General features: G+C 43.0%; 1 protein-coding gene across 1 annotated transcript in view; it reads right to left on the bottom strand.

Moving 5' to 3' along the window:
* IMPG2 (interphotoreceptor matrix proteoglycan 2) overlaps positions 1-23,825 on the bottom strand; it is a 106,401-nt gene extending 82,576 nt beyond the window's left edge. The window contains exons 1-3 of the mRNA XM_030582514.1: positions 23,751-23,825; positions 15,056-15,145; positions 12,653-12,913 (exon numbers count right to left, since the gene is read on the bottom strand). Of these exons, the coding sequence (XP_030438374.1) occupies positions 12,653-12,913; positions 15,056-15,134 (340 nt within the window). The 5' untranslated portion in view covers positions 15,135-15,145; positions 23,751-23,825. The remainder of the gene's footprint in view (positions 1-12,652; positions 12,914-15,055; positions 15,146-23,750) is intronic.
* Between the last annotated feature and the right edge of the window lie 1,037 nt (positions 23,826-24,862).

Raw genomic sequence — 24,862 nt, 5'->3', positions numbered from 1 at the left:
GATGTGGAGGGGAACCCAGAGGCAGAGGATGACTTGGAGAAGGCTAGCCAGTCACAGCTGTTGGATGTTGGCGAAGTGCAAACAGGAGAGGAGGCCCCTGGTAAGTGGATTTGATTTTGAGAATCGCTGAAGCGAATTGTTGGAGGCAGGAGGGTTGCAGAAAGCAGGCTTGTCTCCCACTGCATGCCTAGTGTGAGTGGTGGAACAGGCTGTTGATTGACTCTCTCATTTCATGGGAATCTCCCTCAGAGATCTCTAGGAAACTCTTGTGGAGATACTGGGCAGTCCGCTGCTACAAGTTCTTCAGCAGAGCTGCTTTGTTTCTTGCCCCATTAATGGTAACTTTCCCATGCCACTGTGCCATCACAATGGAGGTGGGGGGGGCACTATTGCTGCACACAGGTGAGCTGCATAAGGGCAAGGGCAGAAACCACAGTCTTGAAGAAGACCCTCCCTTGATTTCCTGCTCACCCTCAGCAGCGAGATATCTTCCGTGATGATCACACATCCTGTGGAAAGTGAGGGAACCGGAATGATTATCAGGCTCCCCCTACAGTGCTGGTTCTCCCCAAGAGCCAAGTGCTCAGTGTACAGCAGGGTCTGGGAAGAGTTATTTACCCTGCCCCTGTGGCTACTAACCATTTGGGGGGTCTTGTGGCTCTTATGTGCTTGCCTGGGGTCAGCCAGTTAGTGATAGGTATGTGAATAGTGGCTGTCTTTTAAATCACTGAATCAGTGGTCTCTGTGTTGCAAACAATACTGCTTCTGAAAATGTTGCATTTAAACTTCACAGAGATGACCTTGGGAGCCCAGTCTCCTCTTTGTTATTGGCAGCTGAATGGCTGTGCCGAATTAAAAAGCAGCCAAGAAGAACTAAGGAGGACTTTCTGCATGAGGTCATGATGCACTCCACCGCCGAGAAACGAGAATTGAAGGAGTGGCAGAACAGCGAGACGAGGATCCAAAAGGAGAATGTGGCATGCCAGAAGGGCTCTTATACATTATGGAGCACCAAGCAGACACGCTCCAGGCAATACTAGCTCTTCAGGTCAGGCCTACGCCCACCCTCCCATGCAGCCGCTGTCACAAAACTCTTTCTCATGCTCCTTCAGACACTGCCAACACACACTTATCATCGGCCAGGTCCAGCTTCCCATACAGGCAGCACCAGCAGCAGGCCTTTAAATGCCAAAAGCACACTCAACAGTCATTCTGCACTTGCTCAACCTGTTGTGGAACTGCTCCTTGCTGCTGTCAAGTTTCCCCATGTATGGCTTCATAAGCCATGGCATTAAGGAGTAGGTGGGGTCTCCCAGGATCACAATGGGCATTTCAACTTCCCCTACGGTGATCTTCTGGTCCAGGAAGAAAGTCCCGGCTTGCAGCTTCCTGAACAGGCCAGTGTTCCGAAAGATGCGTGGGTCATACACCTTTCCGGACCAGCCTGCGTTAATATCTGTGAAATGCCCACAGTGATCCACAAGCACCTGGAGAACCATTGAGAAATACCCCTTGCAATTAATGTACTCAGTGCCTAGGTGGTTGTTTGGTGCCAAAATCGGAATGTGCGTGCCATCTATCGCCCCTCTGCAGTTAGGGAAGACCATTTGTGCAAAGCCATCTACAACATCACGCACGTTGCCCAACGTCACAGTCTTTCAGAGCAAGAGGAGATTAATGGCCCTACGGACTTCCGACAACAAGAGTCCAACAGTAGTCTTTCCCCACTCCGAACTGGTTAGGCACCAATCGGTACCAGTCTGGAGCAACCAGCTTTCACAGTGCAATCACCACGTGCTTTTCCAGTGACAGGGCAGCTCTCATTCTTGTGTCCTTGCACCACAGGGTTGTGGCGAGCTCATCACACAGTCCCACAAAAGTGGCTTTCCTCATCCGAAAGTTCTGCAGCTACTGTTGGTCATCCCAGACATGCATCACGATGTGATCCCACCACTCAGTGCTTGTTGCCCAAGCCCAAACCGGCATTGCATTGGTCAGCACCTCCATGAATGCCACAAGCAATCTCGTGTTGTAGCTAGTACATGTGGCAAGATCAATGTTGCACTCCTCTTGCCTTTGTAGTTCTAGGAATAACGCCACTGCCACTCATGACGTGTTGGTCAGAGTGAGCAGCATTCTAGTCAACAGCTCGGGATCCATTCCTGCAGCCTGAAGAGGCAGGGCATGCAGTACACAAACCGTTGAAAGATGGCGCCAAATGCAGATGGAAGCACACAGATTGCTGGGATGCAAAGCAGTACATCATGGGGCATTGGGACAGGACCCAGGATTCCCCATGATCCCCTCTGCCTTCCCACAAGTCTTAGCGGCAGAAGAGGAAGAGATGCTCTGTAGGATAGCTGCCCAGAGTGCATCTTTCCAAATAGTGCTGCAAGTACCACAAATGTGAACAAGCTATTGCACAGACAGCTGGCAGTGTGGACACACAACAGCGGTTTCCCTTCAATGTTCTCTGAGCGGTGCTGTAACTGCTGGCGCTGTAACTCTGCCAGTGTAAACGTGCCTTGGTGTTTTTCTAGCCATGTGGAGAAATGGACAAAAAGCTAAGACCAACATTAAGGGCTTGAAGTAAATTGACAGGAGCCAGGCAGTTCAGAATTAAGACTGGTCATTGTTATTTTACACAGCTGTTAATACATATAGCTTTTGTTTTCACAGAAAAAAAGGGAAATCAGAACCCTTTCTTGCTGAAGTGTATGCAGGATGAAGGCATGAGAGATTCCCACATGTTTAGAGCCTTCACACTCTGTTAGACAAGCCCATGTGTTTTTCTGAAGAAGACAGCTTCTGATTCTAACGGTAGGACTGTGGCTGTAAGCCACTGCTCACACTGCGGAGAGGGAAGGGTGAAGAAGGACTGTACTGCAGTGGGAATCCCCAGAGGCATTCTGGATAATTCGTTGGCCTATGAGGGCAAAATACACCAGAACACCCATACTTTCCATCCTTTAAATGGTCATAGCCCATACTGGAGGAAAGGCAGAGAGGCTCTTCCCTCACCTTCTTTGGGTAGGTTACTTCCCCAAGTCAGCTGTGACTGGGCTCTGTACAGGATTATAAGGTGGGGAGGCTCCTTGCTTCTCTTTTTTTGCTCAATCTGACCCTGGGTCTCCACTTTGGGGTCCTTCAAAGCTATCAAGACAAAAGCCATTTTGAGCTATATTTTTCAAAGCCATGCATGGTAATTCTCTTCCACCAACAGTAACATAATGCCTGGTTATTCAGCTTTCATCTGTAAGGTGGCCTTGAAGAGAGACACATTAGTGAACAAGCATCGTGCACTGTTCAGTCAGGTCCCATGACTTCATCTTGCTTTCTGAGCCTCATGATCCCACTGTGCTGTCAGTTTCCTATCAAAACATTTAACCCACTTAGGCCATGTGTACACTAGAGACCTTACACCGGTACAGCTATGCTGATGCAGCTGCACCGCTGTAAGGTCTCCTGTGTAGCCGCTCTCTGCGACATGAGAGACCTCTCCTGTCAGCATAATTAAACCACCCATAATGAGTGGCGGTTGCTATTTTGGCAGGAGAATGTCTCCCACCAACACAGTGCTGTCCACACCAGTGCTTCTGTTGGTATAACTTATGTCAATCGGGGGGGGGGGGGTGTTTTTGCACATCCCTGACCAACAAGAGCTTTACCGACAAAAGCACTAGTGTAGACATAGCCTTACCAAAGGTTTTGTCTCACTTATCACTCTTTACCCAGGGCCATATTCTGCCCTCACATGTGCAAGTTCAACTCCAGATGGCTTCAGTGGGAGTTGCCATGCATCTCCTAGGGAAGAATTTAGTGCAAAGCAAACAAGGGTGGTGATCAAGCATTTGAATTAATTCAGGCCTTCAACAGGGAGATGTTAACTGCCACTCAAACACCACTGATTAAACTGTAAACTGAACGGAGGAACATAATGAAAGAAGATAACAGCAGTCAGTGTTTCTCAACCTTTTTGATACCAGGGACCGGCTTGCTGCCTTTCTAAACTGTGTCAGGGAGATCTCAGGGACCTGTGCTGGTCCAGTCATTGAGAAACACTGCTCTAGGTTAAAAGATTCCAAGGCAGAAATTCGCTTACTCAAGCAGAGGACCATAACGAAGGAAAGCTTTCCTCATTAAGTATTTAAATTAACATTTAATGAGGAAGGCTTCTCTTCTTGTTCACTTAGGGCCAAAAAGAGACAAGATCTGAGGTGGGGTGAACCCAGATGGTTAGAAAAGGTATCAATCTAGTACACATTAGCAGAGCATTCTGTTTTAATTTCTGTACGTTTACAAAAGGATTCCCTCCCCCTCCCACCCTCTCTGGACACTGCATATCCTGTACAAATCTTAAACCAAATCCTAACAGGTGCCAAGCATCTGCAAAGTCCCAGTGAAATCAATGGAAACTGCATATGCTGAGTACCTCCCCGAGTTTAATCCTTTATGAAAAGCAGCCACCACTCATGCATCGCAATCACTCTGCAAAATACAGCATCACAACCCTTTGATGTGGTCCTCTTCCTGTATGTTCCATCTACCTAGGATACTGTATGACCTAATTATCAGAGTATCTGATAATCCTCATAAACATTAATGTATTTATCCTCACAACACCACCGTGAGCTAGGGAAGTGCTATCATCCCCATTTTATAGAAGGGGAACTGAGGCTCAGAGAGATTCAGTGACTTGCCCCAGGTCCCACAAGAAGTCTGTGGCAGACCTGGGTACTGAACATACTGCAAATCACAGTCCTGTGCCTTATCCCCAAGCTTCCTCCTTTCCATCCACATTCTCAAGACTTTCTGGAACGATATTATGCCATCATTCATATCAAAGTTCATTGCTGAAATCAAAGCCATTTTAGAGATTTGAATGCAAAAAGCAGCTGAGATGACTGAACTTCTTAGTTGTTGCCAACTTTAGTTGCCAAGCCATATTTAAAATGTGAAGTAAAATGAAGAAAGAGAAGTCTGCGCATACACCAAGGCCATGAATGATAAGTTTAGTCAGGAATGAAGTTCTTCAAGCGAGTTGTGAATCCCTGAAAAACCCTGGTATCAACAGAAATGCTGATACAGTATCAGATGCAGTGACGCTGCCAGAAACCATTTGAGTACACATGCTAGCCCTCAACACAAATGGAAAGAGCTTGCCCATCTGGCTAGATCCTGCAGTCTTCATTAGTCCTTGCTCTGGAAAAACATTTACTGGACTTGTATGGGATTATACCTGGTGGTGTTTGCAGGATCAGCCCATGGAGGAGACAGGATTTCTGATCAACCCCCCTTAATCCTTAGCAGATGATACTGATTACAAACCATCACTAAATCAAGACCAGTCTTTCAAGATAGTTAAAAAAAGAGGTTACAAGTTGTATGTGGGTGGAAAGGGAAGCTTCTACTGGAAATGGCTTCCATCCATACCTAGTGATGGTAATTCAGAACTCTTGAAAGAGAGAGAAAATATTAAAATAATAATACTTTGCATTTCTTTAGTACCCTTCATCCAAATAACTCAAAGCACTTTACAAACCTTAATTACTAAAGCCTTACACAATACTGCTAAGGAAGTATTACTCTCCCTAATTTACAGATGGGGAAACTGAGGTACTGAGAGGATGTGTGACTCTAGTAAATCACACAGCAAATCAGTGGCAGAGCCAGGAATGGAAATCAGATAGCCTGTCCCATCCTCTCTCTCAAAATGGATATCTTACATTTACATAGCATCTTTGATCCACAAGGAGTGGTGCTTCAAAAATCATTTAATGCACCACTGAACTACAGCCCAGCTAGAAGGGGAACAACCAGTTTGCTGTACTAGAGGCAAAAGCAGGAATTTTTGCTCAGGACACTGGTGCAAACTCACACTCTAATGAATAAAAGTTCCATGGGCTCTTAATGCCCACGCAGAGCCGACAGGGCCTTGGTTTTAAAAGGTTGTATCAGAAAACCCTATACACACTAAAACCGTGTGAAACTCAACTGATCTATTGTGAAAGAAGGAAGCTGAAACTACCAGGATTCTAACCTGGGGTGAAGGAGTGCAGGTGTTTAAAACCTGATGCTTACACCGCTGTGCATATGTGAATAATACTTACCATTTTTACAATATTTTTCACCGGTAGAATTCAAAGCCTCTAACAAAGGCAGTTAAGTGTTACTATCTCCACTGAAGTTTTACATAGGGTGACCAGATGTCCCAATTTTATAGGGACAGTCCTGATTTTGGGGTATTTTTCTCACATAGGCACCTATTACCCCCCACCTCCTGTCCCGATTTTTGACACTTGCTATCTGGTCAGCGTAGTTTTACATCCAGTTTGAGAGTGCACTGACATGACCAGATCTTTTGGAGGGGAAAAAAGTCTCTGTTTAAAATTCCCTTCCCTGCAGGCTGCACTGTTCTTTTGAAAATAACCATTTAAGACTTCCATGTGATTCTCTGTCTGAAATCCTGCGTTGAAACTTCGCCCATAACATGCCCCTCACCCATTCGTATGGGACACACTAATTCCCACGGAACTGTGTGTTTTTGGCTCTGGTTTTAGCATTTAGCTTTCTGAAGAGAGAGAGTCACTTAGCCTATTACATCTCACTTGATACGCAAGGATTTGTGAGGTTAACAGGAGGGACGACATATGACAGTATTGGACACCTAGCAGGGGGTGGGGGAGTAGCTTGCTGGTCATTTGTGTAAGTGGGCAGTGCTGGAGTTTTATCCCCATTTAATCCCATTAGTGCTTCTTAAGAGTTGAATCGTGTACGGTTGACTAGGAGTTCTGAATCGGGGAGGACAGTCTATTCTGAAGCAGCAGGATGTCAATATCTTCTCTTGTTGCTTCTGCGGAACTGCATGACTCAGTCTGTAATGATGTGAGATTCAGGGTCATAGTAATTAAAACAATGATTGACACTTCTAAGGTACTTCTCATCCAAAGATTTCATGAACACTTGCCAAACAGATTATAATATATGTATATATGCACACACAGATCCCTTCCTCTGCTGTTGAAATGCATATGGGGTTGAACACGGCAACCTTTAGACAGCACACGGAAACAACTGAAGATAGAATTCACAACAACAGCAGCACTAAGTCTTCAAACAGCACACAACCCACCTCCATATAGCACTGCAGTACAGAGAGAAAAATATCTCTGGAGAAAATGGAGCTTTTTAGCTGCACATGCGAACACCTACGATCTCAGATGAAGGAGAGGCTGAATCACTGCTTCCATCACAAACCCTAGAATGTGTTGTCTGTGTTTTAAATCAGGCATGAAAATTTGCTTGGCTGGAAACAATGCAGAAAAGGACTAAGCAGAGAAAATGATGCACTGATTTACTAAATTAGCCCCTTTAATTAAAATGCCTTTTATCAGCTTTGGCCACTCAGTAAGGTTGATTAGTTTTTTGTTTTTAACGCTACTTCTGTTCAGGGCCGCCCAGAGGATTCCGGGGGCCTGGGGCCACTGGCGGCAGGTGGCTCCGGTGGACCTCCCGCAGGCGTGCCTGCGGAGGGTCCGCTGGTCCCGTGGCTCCGGTGGAGCATCCGCAGGCTCCCACCGGAGCCACGGGACCAGCAAGCGGCAAGGCGCCCCCTGCGCGGAGAAATTTCTAGAGCTGGCCCTGTTTGGCGGCGGGGGGGCCCCCGCCGCAGGTCTTCGGGGCACTTCGGCAGTGGGTCCCGGAATGGAAGGGCCCCCCGTAGCTGAATTACTGCCGAAGACCGAGTTGCACTTCAGCGGCAAGTCTCGCTTCAGCGGTAATTCGCTGGTGGGGGGTCCTTCCGCCCTGGAGTGGAAGGACACCCCCCCCCCCCCGCCAGCGAGGACCGGGAGCAGAAGAAGCTCCAGGGCCCGGCCCCGCAAGTGTTTTCCGGGCCCCCTGGAGCGAGTGAAGGACCCCGCTCCAGGGGCCCCAAAAACTTGTGGGGGCCCCTGCAGAGCCTGGGGCAAATTGCCCCTCTTGCCCCCCCCCCGGGCGGCCCTGCTTCTGTTCACCTTTAGTAAAGGTTTGAGTAACAAGTTGAAACTTCAGCCTCTCTGTTAGGGTCTTTCAATCAAACATTACTGACAGATCACATGAAACTTGCAGCAGCAGCAAAGAAGTTAATCTTAAAAGAGCATGTGTTAATAATCCCACCATATACTCATATAGGGCCTGATCCTGTGATATGCCAAGTGCCTTTAACTCCCATGTCAGCACCTATTGCGTTTTGATTTCACATACACCCCTCTATCCATGGCTAGAAGCTCAGCAGTTGGCACAGGGCTGGTGCAAGGATGTTTCGTGCCCTAGGGGAAACTTCCGCCTTGCGCCCTCCCTCCCCCCCCGCGCCCCCACCAGCTCCCCCCGTCCACCCTGAGGCACCCGCGGCAGCTCTCCCTCTCTGCCCTGAGGCGCCTCCCTTACGGCAGCTCCCCACCACCCACCCTCCGCCCTGAGGCACCCCCCCCGCCCCAGGTCACCCCTGCTCCACCCACAAGCACCCCATGACTGCTTCACTTCTCCCACCTCCCAGGCTTGCGGCACAAATCAGCTTAGGCGCCACAAGCCTGGGAGATGGGAGAAGTGAAGCAGCCATGGCGTGCTCGGGCAGCAGGCGGAGCAGGGGTGAGCTGGGACAGGGAGTTCCCCTGCGTACCGCTCCCCCCTTACTTGCTGCTGGTGGCCCTCCCCGTGCTCCCCTGCCCCAGCTCCCTCCGCCTAAATTCTGGTGGCGACCGGGGCGGCCGAAGATCCGACCGCCGCAGTCACTGCCGAAGAAAATGGTGCCCCCCAAATGCCAGCGCCCTCCAAATGCCAGTGCCCTAGGCGACCGCCTAGGTCACCTAAATGGTTGCACCAGCCCTGAGTTGGCAGGATCAAACCCAAACTGTGTATCCATATCAACTCTACAGATATTCATAGATATCTATTAGACCATAAACCTAAATATTCTGTTACATGGTCAGATATTACAGTGACAAACATGATATAAATGTCTAGATAGGCTGACTTCTATCTGTAAATACTCTTTTTTTAAAAACAGTCTCTTTATGACTATCACTACAAAGAGCATAGAGCGGTATAAAACACTAAGGAGTGCAGAGGCCGCAATAACCCTAGATTGGTCAGACAGTGCTGCTAATGAAAGTAAAAAAAATACTAACCCTACGACAAGTAGTGGGCTGTTTTGCGATTTAGGTATGTGATTAGAGCAGGGGTAGGCAACCTATGGCATGTGTGCCGAAGGCAGCACGCGAGCTGATTTTCAGCGGTACTCACGCTGCCCGGGTCCTGGTCACCAGTCTAGGAGGCTCTGCATTTTAATTTAATTTTAAATGAAGCTGCTTAAACATATTTAAAACCTTGTTTACTTTACATACAACAATAGTTTAGTTATATATTGTAGACTTCTAGAAAGAAACCTTCTAAAAACGTTAAAATGTATTACTGGCATGCAGGACCTTAAATTAGAGTGAATAAATGAAGACTTGGCACAGCACTTCTGAAAGGTTGCTGACACCTGGATAGAGTGACACGGCACTGGAATGAGACACAGAAGACCCGGCATGTATTTCTGGCTCTGCCACTGCCCTGCTAGCATGACCTTGAACAAGTCACTTCCTCCCTGAACCTAGCTTGCCTCTTCCATGCTGTGAATCCTTCCTTTTTAGACTGTCAGCTCCTTGGTCTCTTCTATGGAGAGGTACAGCACAGTACAACGATGCCTGTAATCTTAGATGGACCTCTTGGTATTACTAGACTGCTAATAATAATAGATTTGAAAATGCAGACATAATTAAGTTTAGAGAATACTGATTTTCTATATGCCCTGTTCAGTATCACTGTGAATTTTTCATGTTTCATCATATATTTTTAGTACCTCTTGTGTTGTTCTCTCTGTGAATTACAGAAGGTCTAACACCAGGTGCCACATCATACATTTGATTTGTAAGTAGAATTTCCCCATAAAAAGTAACAGGGAAGTTCTGTTTAAAATTCTCCATGGAGAGATCTAGTCACAAGAGATGAGCACTCAGCTTGTAGCCCATAACAAAGCAGAGGCAACCTCAGCAGCTCTCAGAACCTTACAGAAGCCAGTAAAGCTGGGAGCCATAAGACTGCATTAGGCAAAAAATATGGAATCCTGGTTGGAAGATGCCTTTATAAAATTAAAAGAAATAGCTAAATATATTCCTACCTGTTCCCTTCTAAAGTAGATACAGATAGAATGAGTATGACGCGGAAAACAGTCACATCAGCATTAATGTTTTGACTATGGCTTAAAAATAATCCATGACATTAGAATGACAATTGACTTCTTTCTCCGTTGTAGCAGTACTGACTTTTATGGTAGTCCACATAAAACTAAAGAACCTCCTTTACTGGAATACCCCTTTAGATAAAAAATATAGGAGGAAAGAATATCATGATGACTATGGTCACCCCCAGTACTCAGGGGACAGATATGGTGAGAATGAAGGTGTTTTACAGGACTGACAAAATAACAATGGTTAAAACATACAGATCTGAGTATTTTTAAGAAACCCAGTAAAATGCTTCTAGAGGGATGTAATGGAAAGTTCATAAAGTTTGGCACATGGCTAACAATCTTTAAAATTCCTCACTTACACTAGGGCACAATTTAATATTCAAATAAGGCTCTGGCTCTACAGAGCATAAATGATTTCATTGTGTTCTCTGAATTTATTATTTCAATGTACCTTCCACTAACATGGCCTGTTGACTAGTGAAGTCAACAGGAGCTTTAACACTGACTTAAAGGAAGCAGAAGCATGCCTCTTGTGCACAATGGGCCTGATCCAAACCCATTTGAAGTCAGAGGAGAGACTCTCATTGACTTTGATGGGCTTTGGATCAGGATCCAGGGTCTCTTCAACAATCAGGGTCCTGTCTTTAGTTGACTCGTGAGGCTCATGTTGGGTTCAGATGAGCTTAGCTATAAAAGAAAATGAAGTATTCAGTGGCTATGACCTCTGAAGTGGTCTCTGTGAATTGATAATGAACTAGTAAGTTTCTCAGTTATATACTTAGCAACTGGAGAGTGCTGTGCAGAAACAGAGAAAATCAATGGATCAGATGGGAGCAATGCAAGAGGAGAGGGAGCTAAGGTGAAGAATGGCTAGAGAGAGCTTCCACATACTTCTCGACAGTCCCTTCTTAAAGGGGGACAACTGTCATTACAGTCCCAGATTTAAATAACAGGAACCTGACATGATCCAGCCTAATTTGCTTGCGTTGGCAATGCCGTAAAATGAATCTGGATAGAGTATTTAATTTATGCTGCAGAAGTCATCCCACTGTTCAACGCTTCCAGTGTTTTTTTTTTTAATGCTGGAAGTTTGGCACACATTTAGGCCTCAGGAATTTTATTGAGCGGGAGTTTACATTATCGACTAGCACCACTACTGATTGTGTGTGAAAGGGATCCTGATTTCAACAGGGCTACACTACAGGAAGTCCTACATCTGGCTACTACTTCAAAAATTGAGAGGGGATAGGGATGTGAGACTGTTGAGCATAGAAAAAAGAATGATCCAGTGGCTAGAGAGCTAGCCTGGGACTGGGGAGACCCAGGATCCAATGCCTCTTCTGCCACAGACTGTGTGTGACTTAGGCAAATCACTTAGGACAGAATTTCCAAAAATGTCTAAGGCCTTGTCTACAGTGAAGTGCTGCAGCTGCACCACTGTAGCATTTTAAGTCAAGATATTGTCTACAGACAGGAGGATTCTCCCGTCAGTTTGAGTTTTCCACTTCCTGAGAGGCAGGAACTAGGTCGCTGGGGGAATTCGCCAGGCGTTAGCTTGGTTTAACTGTCGCTCAAGGGAATGGATTTTTCACACCCTGAGTGACATATAGATACACTAACCTAATTTCCCAGAGTGTAGACCAGGCCTGTGTAACTTAGGAGCCTAACTTTCCCTACATGGGTAAGTAATACCAGTTATACTGTTATAACTTCCCATATGGACCCTTATCCAGAAAAAAAAGTGTCTGTTTTTTCCCAGTTAAGTTTAAACCCCTTTCAAAGCAACATTGATTCAATTGAAAAAGCCCCTCCTATTCTGGAATAAGAATGTCCACATAGGAAGTCATATTGGTATAACTGTATTGGTTATTATGGAGGATCTTTGATTGCAGGGACTGAGATATCTTCACGATATAAATATAATAATAATAATAGGAGATATTCCAATCACCTAGAACTGGAGGGGACCTTGAAAGGTTGTTGAGTTCAGGCCCCTGCCTTCACTAGCAGGACCGAGTACTGATTTTACCCCAGATCCCCAAGTGGCCCCCTCAAGGACTGAACTCACAACCCTGGGTTTAGCAGGCCAATGCTCAAACCACTGAGCTATCCCTCCCACTAATAATGTAAGTGTGGCTAGCGGGGGTTGTTAGCTCATACATAATTATTTTGAGTTATCAAGGAACAAAAGCAAAATTTCTTAGGTAATGTACTTAACCTAGGGCCTCTTTGTACGATAAGTATTAATGTTTATAACAGATACTACACTTTTAAAATGAATTTTTAAAATCAATTATTTATTAAGCATGCAATGGTTTCATCTTTACTTACCGTAACACTGCTATAGAGCACTGTGTCAGCTTCCCTGCGCTCACTTACCTCGGAGTCTGAAGTATTTCAGATGGTTGGCAATGACCTGCTCACCAGTCTCATCTGGACAAATTTTAACTCCACTAGGAAACAGGATGGACCTCTTCCTTCGAAACAACACACGCCTGTTGAGGTGTTCCTTTCCTGTGAATTCAGTACGTTGTCTTGACTCAGGAGACAGGGAAGGATTTACTAATTGCCAGCCATTGGGTTGAGTTGTTGGTCTAGCATCCTTACCTTCGATTTCCTCTGCAGTGGAATAAATTTCTGCTGTAAAATTAAACCATATGCAAGACTCAGCTGACAGAGTTACACCATTCTATATATCCCAACACACTGCCCTGGATTTCTGGGCAGCACAGTTATAGCTGATATGCTGCAGTCCTTAACTTGGGCAAACCTCTAGTTGACTTCAGTGGCAGTTTTGACTAAGAACCATAGAATCTGGCGAAAAGGGATTTGGTTTTTCATTAGCCATTTTAAAAGGGTACATTTCTCCTCTCAGATGCACTGGTGCAAGTGGGCAGGGTAGCAGAGAATGAGCAGCATTTATCATAGGAAAGGTGTTTGTGATTTCCCCAGCTCCTCTGAATTTACCACGTTATCAAGGGAATGTATACCTTCTAGCTGAATTTTCATTTGTCTGGTTCATCATGCAATTAGTTTCACATGATCACTTGGCAAAAGTTTAAAATCAAGGTAAGCCCAGTGTTTTACCTCCTATTGGAGTGGTCTCAACTGAAAAACTGCTTATGAATTGGTATTTAAATATTAATTTAGTGCTGGCATTGTGGAAAGTGCTATATTGACCACCATGGAGACTCAAGTACTCCATTTACACACAAAACAGGCAACAGCATAGGCCATAGCAGCAAAAGCCTCCCCTGCATTGTTGCTCCAAAAACTTTCACTCCTCACTGGGAGAGACCAGGTGGGGGGAGTTCTGTCTTTACAGCCCATTCAGTCCTTGGTCTCTCTCATGTTGCCAATTAAGGTCTAAATCTAGTTCCAAATAGGTAGGCATCCTTGAAAAAGCTACCACTAGAGCTGGCAACTTTTTATGCCCAGTGGTTTTCTGACACACTACAAGTAGTCTACCCCAAATATTCTGTGCTGATGATGGCTGGCTGGACCTATCTGTATTTTAAAGAATTTTAACTTCTTTGCAGCATCTTGATAATGAACTATCAGCACTATCACCCTGATCCTGCAAACACCAATGCACATGTTTAACCTTGTATATATGAGTTGGCCCATTGAAGTCAGCGGAACTACCCCTCTGAGAAAAGTGATGTGTGCTTAAGGGCTTGCTGATTCAGAGTCTAAATAAGGAAAGAGAACAATTAAGTTAAGGAGTAGAGATGCACTCTCTATTGCATGTTCCCTTTCTACACAAATCTTGTTTGATTTTCATATCTCTGGATTGAATTGTGAAGCATGTTAACAGTCAGCCATTATATCTCCTTCCCCCATGTAGTTCCAACACATGGCACAGTAAAGAAAGAAAGAAAAAGATTATCCTAAAGGCTTTAACTTGTTTTACTTTTATCTTTAATTAGCGCCCAAACACAAAAAGCCCACAACTTCATGGGGGCTGTGGGGTTGGAAGAGGCCTGTCTAGTGGTAACCATAGTCAGCAAAATTCTCTATCATATAGTCAAATGACCCAGAACTACAAGTCCAAGGGGAATTCTACAAGTCCAGGGGAATATCGTTAGCAGACAAAGTGAGGTAGAGGAAGAATAATAAGGTATCAGAAGCATTCACTACAGGAATAGTGGTGATAGATAGAGTACTTTCAATCCAAAAGTGCTGTTAAGACCATGGCCCTGACTCTGCACCATTAAAGTTAACAGGAACTTTGCTTTTCATTTCAATGTATGTAGGAGTAAGCCCCGTATGCTGTACATACCCACCAAAATTCAGCCTCCTCTGGAGTAGAAAGCCACAGCCAGATTGTGCATAACCACGAGAAAAGAAAAGAAAATGCTGGCTAGGTTCACGGGGGTAAACCCCTATTCTTTCTAAACTACAATAACATCTTAAACATCTATGCAAAGCTGCAGGATCTCTGATATTAAGACCTTCCATTGTAAGTTATAAAGAAAAAGCAACAAATAAAAAATGGTTTCATTGGTATTTCATGCTGGTCAAAACCTGGAAAGGGTCACATATGAAAATTTAACAGTCTCGCTACATCTACTCAGTTACCACAATGAAAATCTAGAATAACTCTGTGGAAGACAATGAAATTACTTCCGATTTACACTGTTATTAGAGAGCAGAACCTGGTCACATGTAGTTCTCCATATTATCATACTTTAAACTAAAAAGCTGTTTTCATGTTCAGATAGTGCTATCATTAAACCATTGAAAACAAGGACATGAGAATGAAGATAAGAGTTGTGTTACCTGTAAATACTTGAAGATCCCCTTCTATCAACACAAAAATCAAGACACCCAGATGGATTTTCCAAGGTAAGTTCAGCATATTTATTTTGGCTAAAAAACAAAGGCAAGGGGGAAAAAATCCTTTTTTAACACACAGTCAGGTGCCTTCCCTTCTCGAAAATTTCCTGACGTCACATGTAATTGTCTTTGACAAAAGGATTATTATTATTAAACCACAACAAAAGTCAGCCAAAATGTCTCGGAGATTATTTTCTTTGCAAAGGAAGTACAGTATTCCACTTCATTTCAGAAATAACAAAAGGTGCTGAAAGCAAGCTCCTTGGAGTTAGCAGATGGATTGAGGAGACAATTTTTTAGTTTTAATCTGGCCAGCTAAGCTCTTTACCGGATCTTGTCATGTCGTTAACAAGGACAGTACCTTTCACACTTAATTACGCACATTTTTCATTGGCTCTTCAATTTCCTTCCCTTTTACACATGCTAGCCAAACAATATCAATTCACGTTAAGAACAGTTCCTCAGTGGAAGGTCTTCGTCATTAACGTCTTTGCTTCTCCTCCACTTGTATTAGTTACAAATATTTGGGAAGCTTTAAAAGAACATGCTGATTGACTTAGATCCTCACCCCCCGCGTAGGTAGCAATGAAGCAATGTGTCTCTACTCACTTCTTTCTTCAGGTGACAGAGCTAGCAAAGTACTGCTACATTAGATTATAGCAGACCTTACTCTGTAATACCCCTGTCCTTAGCATAGCAGAATGGGAGTTCGCTCCCAGATTCTCTCCGCTCTTTTTAAACGTTAACCAGCCTATGAATAGTATAAACAAGGCATCTGTACAGACACCAAGTCTAAACAGCTGTTTGGTTAACAAGTCAGCAACTTTAAATGTAATAAGGAACTAGAGTAGAGCAAATTGGGATGCTACCATAACATGGTGCAATGAGACACACCCAGCAACAGAAGCCGTTTCAGATTGCCTTCTGGGAGAAATGTGTCATGGAGTGTTAAGGTTCACTGAGAACTTACTAAATGGGCATGACATCACCACCAATCCAAGTATTCTGACCACAATATCAATTGCTCCTAACATGTAAGCTCCCAAACTGTGGTCTGTGGAGCACTTGCTCATGGTCCAAAGAGAGTTGGCTGGTCCTGCTGTGTTGGAAAATTACATAAGTTCCGAATGTCATTTTTTCATATAAGGAAATTGCTGTGATCATCACTAGGATGTTATCCAATCCTGAATGGAAGATCATCAGCATAATCGCAAATGGGAAGGGAGTGGCCCATAAGACAATCTCATTGTTACATCATCATCCACATTATGAACAAATATGAGAAATCCTGTCCTAAGAACATAGTCTACAGGCAGAAAGGAATCAAGAACAGCATATGGGGAGGGAAACAGATGGCTCCTACTAGGGGTATGTGGACAACACACACCAGACAACAAAAAAAGTAGGTTGGTTAGCCTTTCAATCCTTATTTTTTATCAGGGCTGAATGATTTTTGACCCAAATGAATGTTAGGATATTGTAGTAAGTTCTTATGGGTCAAATAAGTCACTTTTGCTTTTGTCTGTTCCTTATGCTAAGTAACAGAGGTCATGATATTACAAAGCAGTGAGATCTTCCTCATATCTTCCTTTAAAAGTGAAGATTAGAAAATTTCAAATTATAGATTCCTGAGGATATTAGACATTTTCTCTTTTTGCAACAACACTGGTGGTTGTTGGCTCCCACAAATACCTTATCTACACGAGAAAATGTTGTTCCCATTATCCACCACTGTACAGTTGGTCCTAAACGATCAACGCTACAAACGCTAATGCAGACAATGGCTCAGATACTACCGCCACTATGACCATCCCAACAAAACCCAGTCTGAGCACATTTTTATGACAGTGGTAAAAACGCCTGAACACTGTCTATGTCTTAAAGCTTGCACTCTGACTGGAAAACAGGTACAAAGTTTTCTCGCACAGATACGGTGGCAGAGGGGCAAATTCTGAGTGGTGTTGAAGAGTGTCAGGTACTCAGCTCCACTCACAGCACTTGGATAGTACAAAGCTTGACTACCTTTAGCCACAGCCTGCCTTAGCATTTCTCATGGCCATTTAAGCTCTAACACGTTTTTTATTTTCCTATTAACTATCTTTGTGTCACTGCTAAGAAGCAAGTATATGACTTGTGTTACAATTTTTCTGCAGGGCAACAGAAACCTGTCGAATACATCATTTTAAACACACAGCATTAAAATAATTTCTTTATTGGTATTTGTTGTGCATACAGAAAACAAACAAATATATTTTCTGAATTAAACAGACCACAGAAACATAGAAAAATTTCAACCACAATTTCTGCTGAGTGTAACAGGGAAGATCATTTATCAGAAAATAAACAATGCAAAATAAAGATATGTCCAAGATATGTCAACGATTAACAGTTCTAAGACTTAGGTGTCTGTAGAATCCTCCTGTCTTTTCCCCTCTTCCATGGCTCAGATGATAAGCTTCTAAATTGTCTCTTGTGATTTGATTGCTAGGAGTCTGATTACACTTTATGCAACATCTTAATCATACGACAATCTCTTAGCAACATATTATTGTGCATTATTTGAGTAAGCACCAGCAACTCGGAAATGAAATAGTCAACTAAATTAATCTAACACTTCTAAATTTAATCTGCTCACAAGCTTTCCAGTGTAGTAGTCTTAGTCTTCCCTCCTCTTTGAAGCTGTTGATCTAGAGCACACATTTTACCTTGCTCAGTAATTTGGGTGAAACCATGATGCCAGGATGCCTGCACTTATCCTTTCACAATATTTTCAACACCAGTATGGTTGTATAGTTTAAGAAAATTTTCTCAATCCCCGTGAGGCCTTTTCTTCTGACTCTAGGTTGCTGAGCTTAAATCTGGAAACAGGAGAATTTGGATCCCTCGTTGCCTAATGCAGCATCCCCCGCCTCTCCATTATCAAGGTAAGAGTGCTGTCTGTCTGATTTCCCCCATCTTTTTCACTTTTAGGGAGTAGCATGTGTCCACTAAAATGAGTTAATTTCAGGGTCAAGACCTAGAAGTTCAGTCTCAGATAAGATAGGTGAATTACTAGAGGTCTATGCCTTCCATTCCAATAAACAAATCTAGGAGCCCACAAAACACTTTTTAAAACACATACTTGATGTATGAGTACCTCAATCCTTTGATGCTTACTGATGGCTAGTCATTTACACATTTTAATCAAGGATTTACTTCCTACAGCCTCTCATATCTTCATCTTAGTTTCTGCTGGGTTGCTCTTGCGGTGAGTTTCTGGAATTGACCTTTCTGTGACTTGGTACCAAAGCATTCTCTTGGTACTCAAGCAATCTTCTGAAACCTGCTTTCACTGCTGGCCTGGCACTACCAGAGTTTGGTGACCTTCAGTTTAAATAGACCAATATTTTGTAAACTATAGGTTTTTAAATAGAGTAAAGCATCCTGATGCCAAAGTAATACACACAGTTATAAACTTTGCTATGAACTGTAGCTTTTGAACTAGTGTTAAACTCTATGCCCTCAATCCCCTAGTCCACTATACTGTGCTTGACACAGGAGCTGGAGGGTTAGGGAACATGTGGGCAAAGTTGGTTGTACCAGTTTGGCCCCTGATGCAAGTCAGAGCAGTCTCAGGGTGGTTCTAATTTATGTTGCCTTCAATGGCCCTGTCAAGGTTCCTTCCCCACTCTGAACTTTAGAGTATAGATGTGGGGACCTGCATGGACACTTCTAAGCTTAATTACCAGCTTAGATCTGGTATCGCTGTCACCATACCCCAAGCACTACTTTTTTCCCTGGGTAGTTTTGAGGGACTTCACCAGTTCCCTGGTGAACACAGATCCAAATCCCTTGGATCTTAAAACAAGGAGAAATTAACCATCCCTCCTCCTTTCCCCCACCAATCCCTGGTGAGTCCAGGTCCAATCCCCTTGGATCTAAAAACAAGGAAAAATCAATCAGGTATTAAGAAAAAGCCTTTTAATTAAAGAAAAGAAAGGTAAAAGAAAACCCTCTGGGAGAGATTAGCATACCAGCTACTCTCACAGACAACAGATTCAAAACACAGAGGACGTTCCCCTGGGCACAAATTTAGTTACAGAAAAAAATATCCAAATACCCAGTTTGATTCTACCTCTAATTGCATAGGACAGGTTACACAGAAATAAACATAAATCTGTTTATTCCTTTCTAAAACTTATTACTCTGATAAGAGGCTGATTCCTTGATCTTTTTCACTCTGGCTGAAACTGAAACTCTAAAACAAAGGAAAAACTTCCCTCCTTCCTTTTGAAACATCTTGTTCCCTCATTGGTTCCTCTGTTCAGGTGTTAGCTAGGCTAGGTGAACTTTTTAGCCCTTTACAGGTAAAAGAGGCACTAACCCTTAACCATCTGTTTATGACAGGCCCCCAAAGTGCCACTCCAGAAAGCAGGGATCTCCAGAGCTCAATGCTTTCTGGCCATACCCCTTCCTCCCCCCTCACACACACACAGTGCTTCCATCATGCAGGGAAGACAAAGGGAGAGGCAATATGGTTGGTTGAACCAGGTAGAAAACAGACTTGTTGGGGTCAATAATCTGGTTCAAAAAGAATTAAATGCTTTTCACTCAAGGAGCTGTGAACAGCCGTGTTCAAAATTAATTAGATATGTTATGGTACTCAAAAAAAACAAAACTAAACTAAAAAAACCCACATGGGTTAACAACAGATATGGTAGGTAAGTGACAAGTTGATAAAATACTCCAGCTTATATCGAACTCATTGGTTATAAAAAAAAAGGGAATAATCAAGTTCAACAACTTTTAAAGATTTTTAATATCAAACACTGGCATTCTCAAAACACATTTCCATCATCAATTTGTAAGGAAGGTCTCGATGTCATAAAAGTGATTTTAAAAGATTGCCCCTTATTTTATTTTAAAAATGTACAAACAAGCCAATCTAAAAGAGTACTATTTTATGATGAAAACCAATTTTACTGTAGTAAAAAAACCAATTTATAATACAACTTTACCAGGCTCACGAGAAAAAATACCCATCAACTGAAAAAGCTTAGTGTGACCATATACATTTATTTACTTAGCCTTTTATCCATGTCTACAATAAATACAAAAACTTACGTCTATAATCATTCTGATGCTGTGGCTACGGTAAGGAAAACAACACATGTTCATGGAGGCTAAGACTGATGCTCTTAACCCATGCAAATAAGAAATGAAGTTGCTATAGTTTAAGCTTGAAACGGTGAACTGCAAAACTAAAAAGGAAATTATGTTAAGCCCAGAAATGCATAATGACTGCCTCCACTAAGCTGGCTGAAGATAGGCAGAAGGTAATGGCACTCAGCAAAGAAACTTGGTTTAAAAATATTTTTCCTCGCCCCATAAAATCATCCAGCACTTCCTGGTTTGAGACAGAATGCATTTCTGTGCTGAGTGCACTCCTACAGTGAAGGCCAGATCCTCCCAATGATATAAATTAAGTCAACTGAGTTGCACTGGTTTACACCAGCTGAGGATCTGGCCCTGGGCCTCAGTTCTAGGAGCATTCAACACATTTCTGGCCTTCCCTCCATTTTCATTTTAGTTCTGCAATTCACTTTCAGTGTTGAAGGCTCCAGCTTTTTCTGGTTCTCAGCTGCTATGCTGCTTTAAAACATAGGCTGGGGTGGGAAGGGTAGAAGTGTTGCTGATTAATTGAAATACAATTCTTTCCAAGGCAGCTCTGAAACATGTACTGACTTACCACAGAGAACAGAAGAAAGCTCCTTTTCAACACAACCACCTAACTCCCATTAGTGACCCTGGGAGAAATACACATATATTAAAAGGTCATTAAACCTTTCTGTGACTAACGTCTCTTTGAAAAACTGGCTAAATATATATACACTCACTTGTTCTAGCTTATCAAATAAAGGCCCAGTTCAAACTCTTAAACATCTGAGTATCTTTACTCAATAGGATTCAATAGGACCAACTCCCACCAGTAAAGTTCTGTACAGACCTAATTGTTTGCAGTAATGGACACTGTAATATGTATGCAGTTTCTTAAGACAAATTACATATATGCATATGAGTCTTTCTGAGTGAAGGTATGTGCATATAATTCACATTAAAGCCCCAAAAACTAACATACTGGGCCAAACCTTGCTTGTCTTATACAGATGCAAGTCATCCTATCAGAGTCAATAGGACAACCCACAAGAGTAAGATGAGGAGGATTTAATTTACTGTCTTTGCAACCAGCATGTATTTATATTTTAAAATCAAGACCATTTTCTAAAAATTTGGTTAAGGAAAAAAAGGATCTAAAAATGTAGAAGAAAGTTCACTTTTGACCTTGCAAGGCTTCAAGCTTCACCCTGGAGCAAATGTTTTCAAATCCTCTGAAAATAAGTTTTATGATGGAAATACTTAAACAGCAATTTCCATTCTCAACAGGCTGATCTCCTGTTGGGTGCAGGTTACTCCTGATTCAGTTTATTACAAAATATACCACAAAAGGCATCTCTAAAGAGATTCAGTACTATATTCTCAAACTAAAAAATACATAGTATTCATACTATACACGAGAATTGCAACATGGGGAAACTTACAATAATAGGTCTGAGATATTATCAGTCAGTCAAACAAGGAGGCATCACATATGACACCTATATGCTTACTCAGCTCCCAGAGTTACATGAATGTAACAAATGGGGAGGAACACACTCCTTAGAATTAAAATATTTTCACATCTTTACGGCACATACCTGTATGCTGCTTCCAGATTCCAAGTGAAAATTCAGTTAGCCAACAAATATTAATTTTAAATTACATATTTATGCTTTATCTAAACCCTACACCCAGCCCTCCCTGCACCCCCTAACCATACAATTCAAATATAAAGCCTCAGAATAAATTTACAACAAATGAACAAAAATACTATGTGGCATTTTTTTTTCTCATAAGGAAGAGTCTAAACGCTCCTAAGCAGCTTTCCAGCAATTTTTTTGTAAATGTTTGTGCCAGGTTTGGCTGGACAGATTCATTAGCTGCTGCTGCCGCTTTGCTGTTGCAAGTGCAGTTGCAAGATCAGGTCTCGAATTTCTTCCCGTTTGCTCCTCACTACCCGACGAGGGAACCACCGCTCCAAGTGCATTGGTAGCTCAAAGTTAACAACAGGAGCCTGGTGGCAAAAAAAGTAGTTTTTACAAGAAATCTTTGCACTTTCAGCTTTTTCACTAGACTTCCATGCACACTATTGCTGAGACTGGACAGCACTATCCTAGCTTACTCGCTGTACAATGTTAAAGACTGGAAATGTATAAGAAGGCCTAAGCTACACACCGTAGCAGTTTGCCTCAGGAAACTGGATAAGACCCTTTTAAAGGGTTAGTTTTGGGAGATAGATTCTGACATCTCTTGTGCCCAACACTCACATAGACAGAGAAAGGGAGGACGTCCCATCTGAAAGGATAGCATCTGTAGAACCATGACCCTTTGGGAATGTATCTTAATTCACGGAGAGGGAGGAAACAACATTCTGCAATTAGCAAGGAGTGGGAAGACAGCAGGCTAGGAGGGGAAAGAAGGGTGACACTGGGGGGCGAGAGAAAGCACACATGTGCACATTATGCACTCTAGCTAATTAGTCACACGTGGCCCTGAAAATTGTATGTTGCAGGATGAAGTTTTCTAACAGAATAACAGTCCCACCTATCTCCCCTGCCAGACTGTCTGCTGGTGAAGAAATGACAAGCATGAAGAATGCCTTTACAGGGTTCAGCAGGACACCAGAGGGGGAGATTGCAGGTTAAGCCAGGACCTCTTTCCCTGTGGCTTCAGACAAGATGGCTGGGACAGAATACTTGCTCTGGCACTGGGACCTCTATACAACATTATGCTGGTGAAGAAGGAGAATGGAGGTGGGGGCAGAGAACGTGCTTGTTCTAACTAAACCAGATGCTTGGATGCCACAAATCAGCTTCCACAAGCCCAGCCTGTGGGCAGATACGAGATTTTTTTAAACCAACTTCTTTGAATTACTTATTTAAATGATCACACATTTAATCATTCAGAGGAAGAAAAATGTGAAATCTAAACATTAAGTTAAAATGAAGAGAAAAAGGTAAGAATCAGAGTACCTTACCAAGTGGCTAGAAAATGAGCTGTTCAGAAAGATCAGTGCTGAACTTTGGCTCACATCTACGTAGGAGCTTATCATGCTCTTCTGCACAGAGAATTTTGCCCAGGGGCTGAGGATCCACACAAATCTGTCCATGCACAGGACTTTGATTCAGGGATGTAGGAAAGGGGAACGGCAAACATGCAAGGGTTCCCTCTTTCCCCGCCCCCACATTCCAAAAAAGCATGCTCTGCACAGATGTCAAATACACCAGGAAAGTTGACAGTCTGAGGGTAGAAGCTACACTGGATCAAGTGGCCAGAAAACTCTACACAAGGGAGACAGAAGGGCAGTTGCCTATACTCCAGCTGCAAAGGAAACCAGAGGGGGCAGCCCTGCAGTCCTGCTTCCAGGTTAAGGGTAGATCTTCTCTCCCCTTCCTCAAGTGGAACAATATATTATGCCTCACCATTAGGCATTCAAAGGGATTTGAGGATTTCACCCAGAAGAAGGTTATAAGCAGACATTTGTAATACTTTTATACTGTACCTGGAAGAAGGTTTCCACATACTGCAATAAATATACCCCACAATCACTGCTGTTATCCTGTTTCGGGACTCTGGGACAGAAATCCATCATTGTTGATTTGCTGAATTCCCGGTATGTTTTTCGTTTAGCTTCCCACTCTATTTCCAGGTACCTGAAATAAAACAGAATAAGTTAAATACTCAAGACGTGGCCTCCTAAAGGCTCCCCTTTTTGGGGTATTGCCTGTTTTAGGACAGTACTGAGTAAACACCACAATTTTCTAACCAACTTGCTTCCACAACCTCTCACAAAAACTCATTTGAAAATGTACAGATAATTCCATGGTTCAGTACCGTGTTATACCCACACGTGTCCATACCAAATAATTTACATCATGCATGAGATAGCCAAGGTAAATTTTAAGGGGAAGGTAATTCTGACCAGCCATCTGTGCAGGGTTTCCTCAAGTCGTCAGAAAGATGCAACAGCACTTCTTAAACTTGAACACTTGAAGAAGCTACAGTTATCCTGCATGATTATTATGCAGAGTGTAAAGTTTGTGAATTAGGTTGATGTTGTCAAATGATTCACACACACAAAAATAAATAAAAAGCATCTTGTTCACACTAAGCAAACCACAAAACTAATGTCAGAATTTAAATTAGGAACAAATTGAACTACTTGCAGTTAGAGCACAGCAATTTCAACTCGACAGCGTACCCTATCTATGGTAAAGACTAAATGACAGTCTTCAGAAACCACCTTTGTAACATGATGATGCCAGGCATCCACTGGGCTTCAGGGACTGCTCTTACCATTCACTGGAATTTACAGATGTTCGATTAGCCACCAGAAGGCTCCCCTATTGCTCTCTGACTGCAACAGCTACAGATTGAGCCAAATGTTCAAAACTGCCCACTAATTTTGGATTCCTTGAGACATGCTGGATCTGATTTTCAGAAGTACCAACTACTCACAACTTTTGCTGGACTTCAGCTAGAGCTGCAAGCATTCAATGCTTCTGAGGCCTCAGAAATGAATACCCAACGCCCATACTGCTCCTGAAAAGGTAGGCCACTGAGAAGTGCAAGATACACACCCAACTGAATGTAAGAGTTTCAGAGTTCAAATGA

This window comes from Gopherus evgoodei, chromosome 1 (assembly GCF_007399415.2).
Source record: "Gopherus evgoodei ecotype Sinaloan lineage chromosome 1, rGopEvg1_v1.p, whole genome shotgun sequence".
Lineage (NCBI taxonomy): Eukaryota > Metazoa > Chordata > Testudines > Testudinidae > Gopherus > Gopherus evgoodei.
Note: the sequence above shows the minus strand (reverse complement) of the source record. Positions and strands in the feature narration are given on the sequence as shown.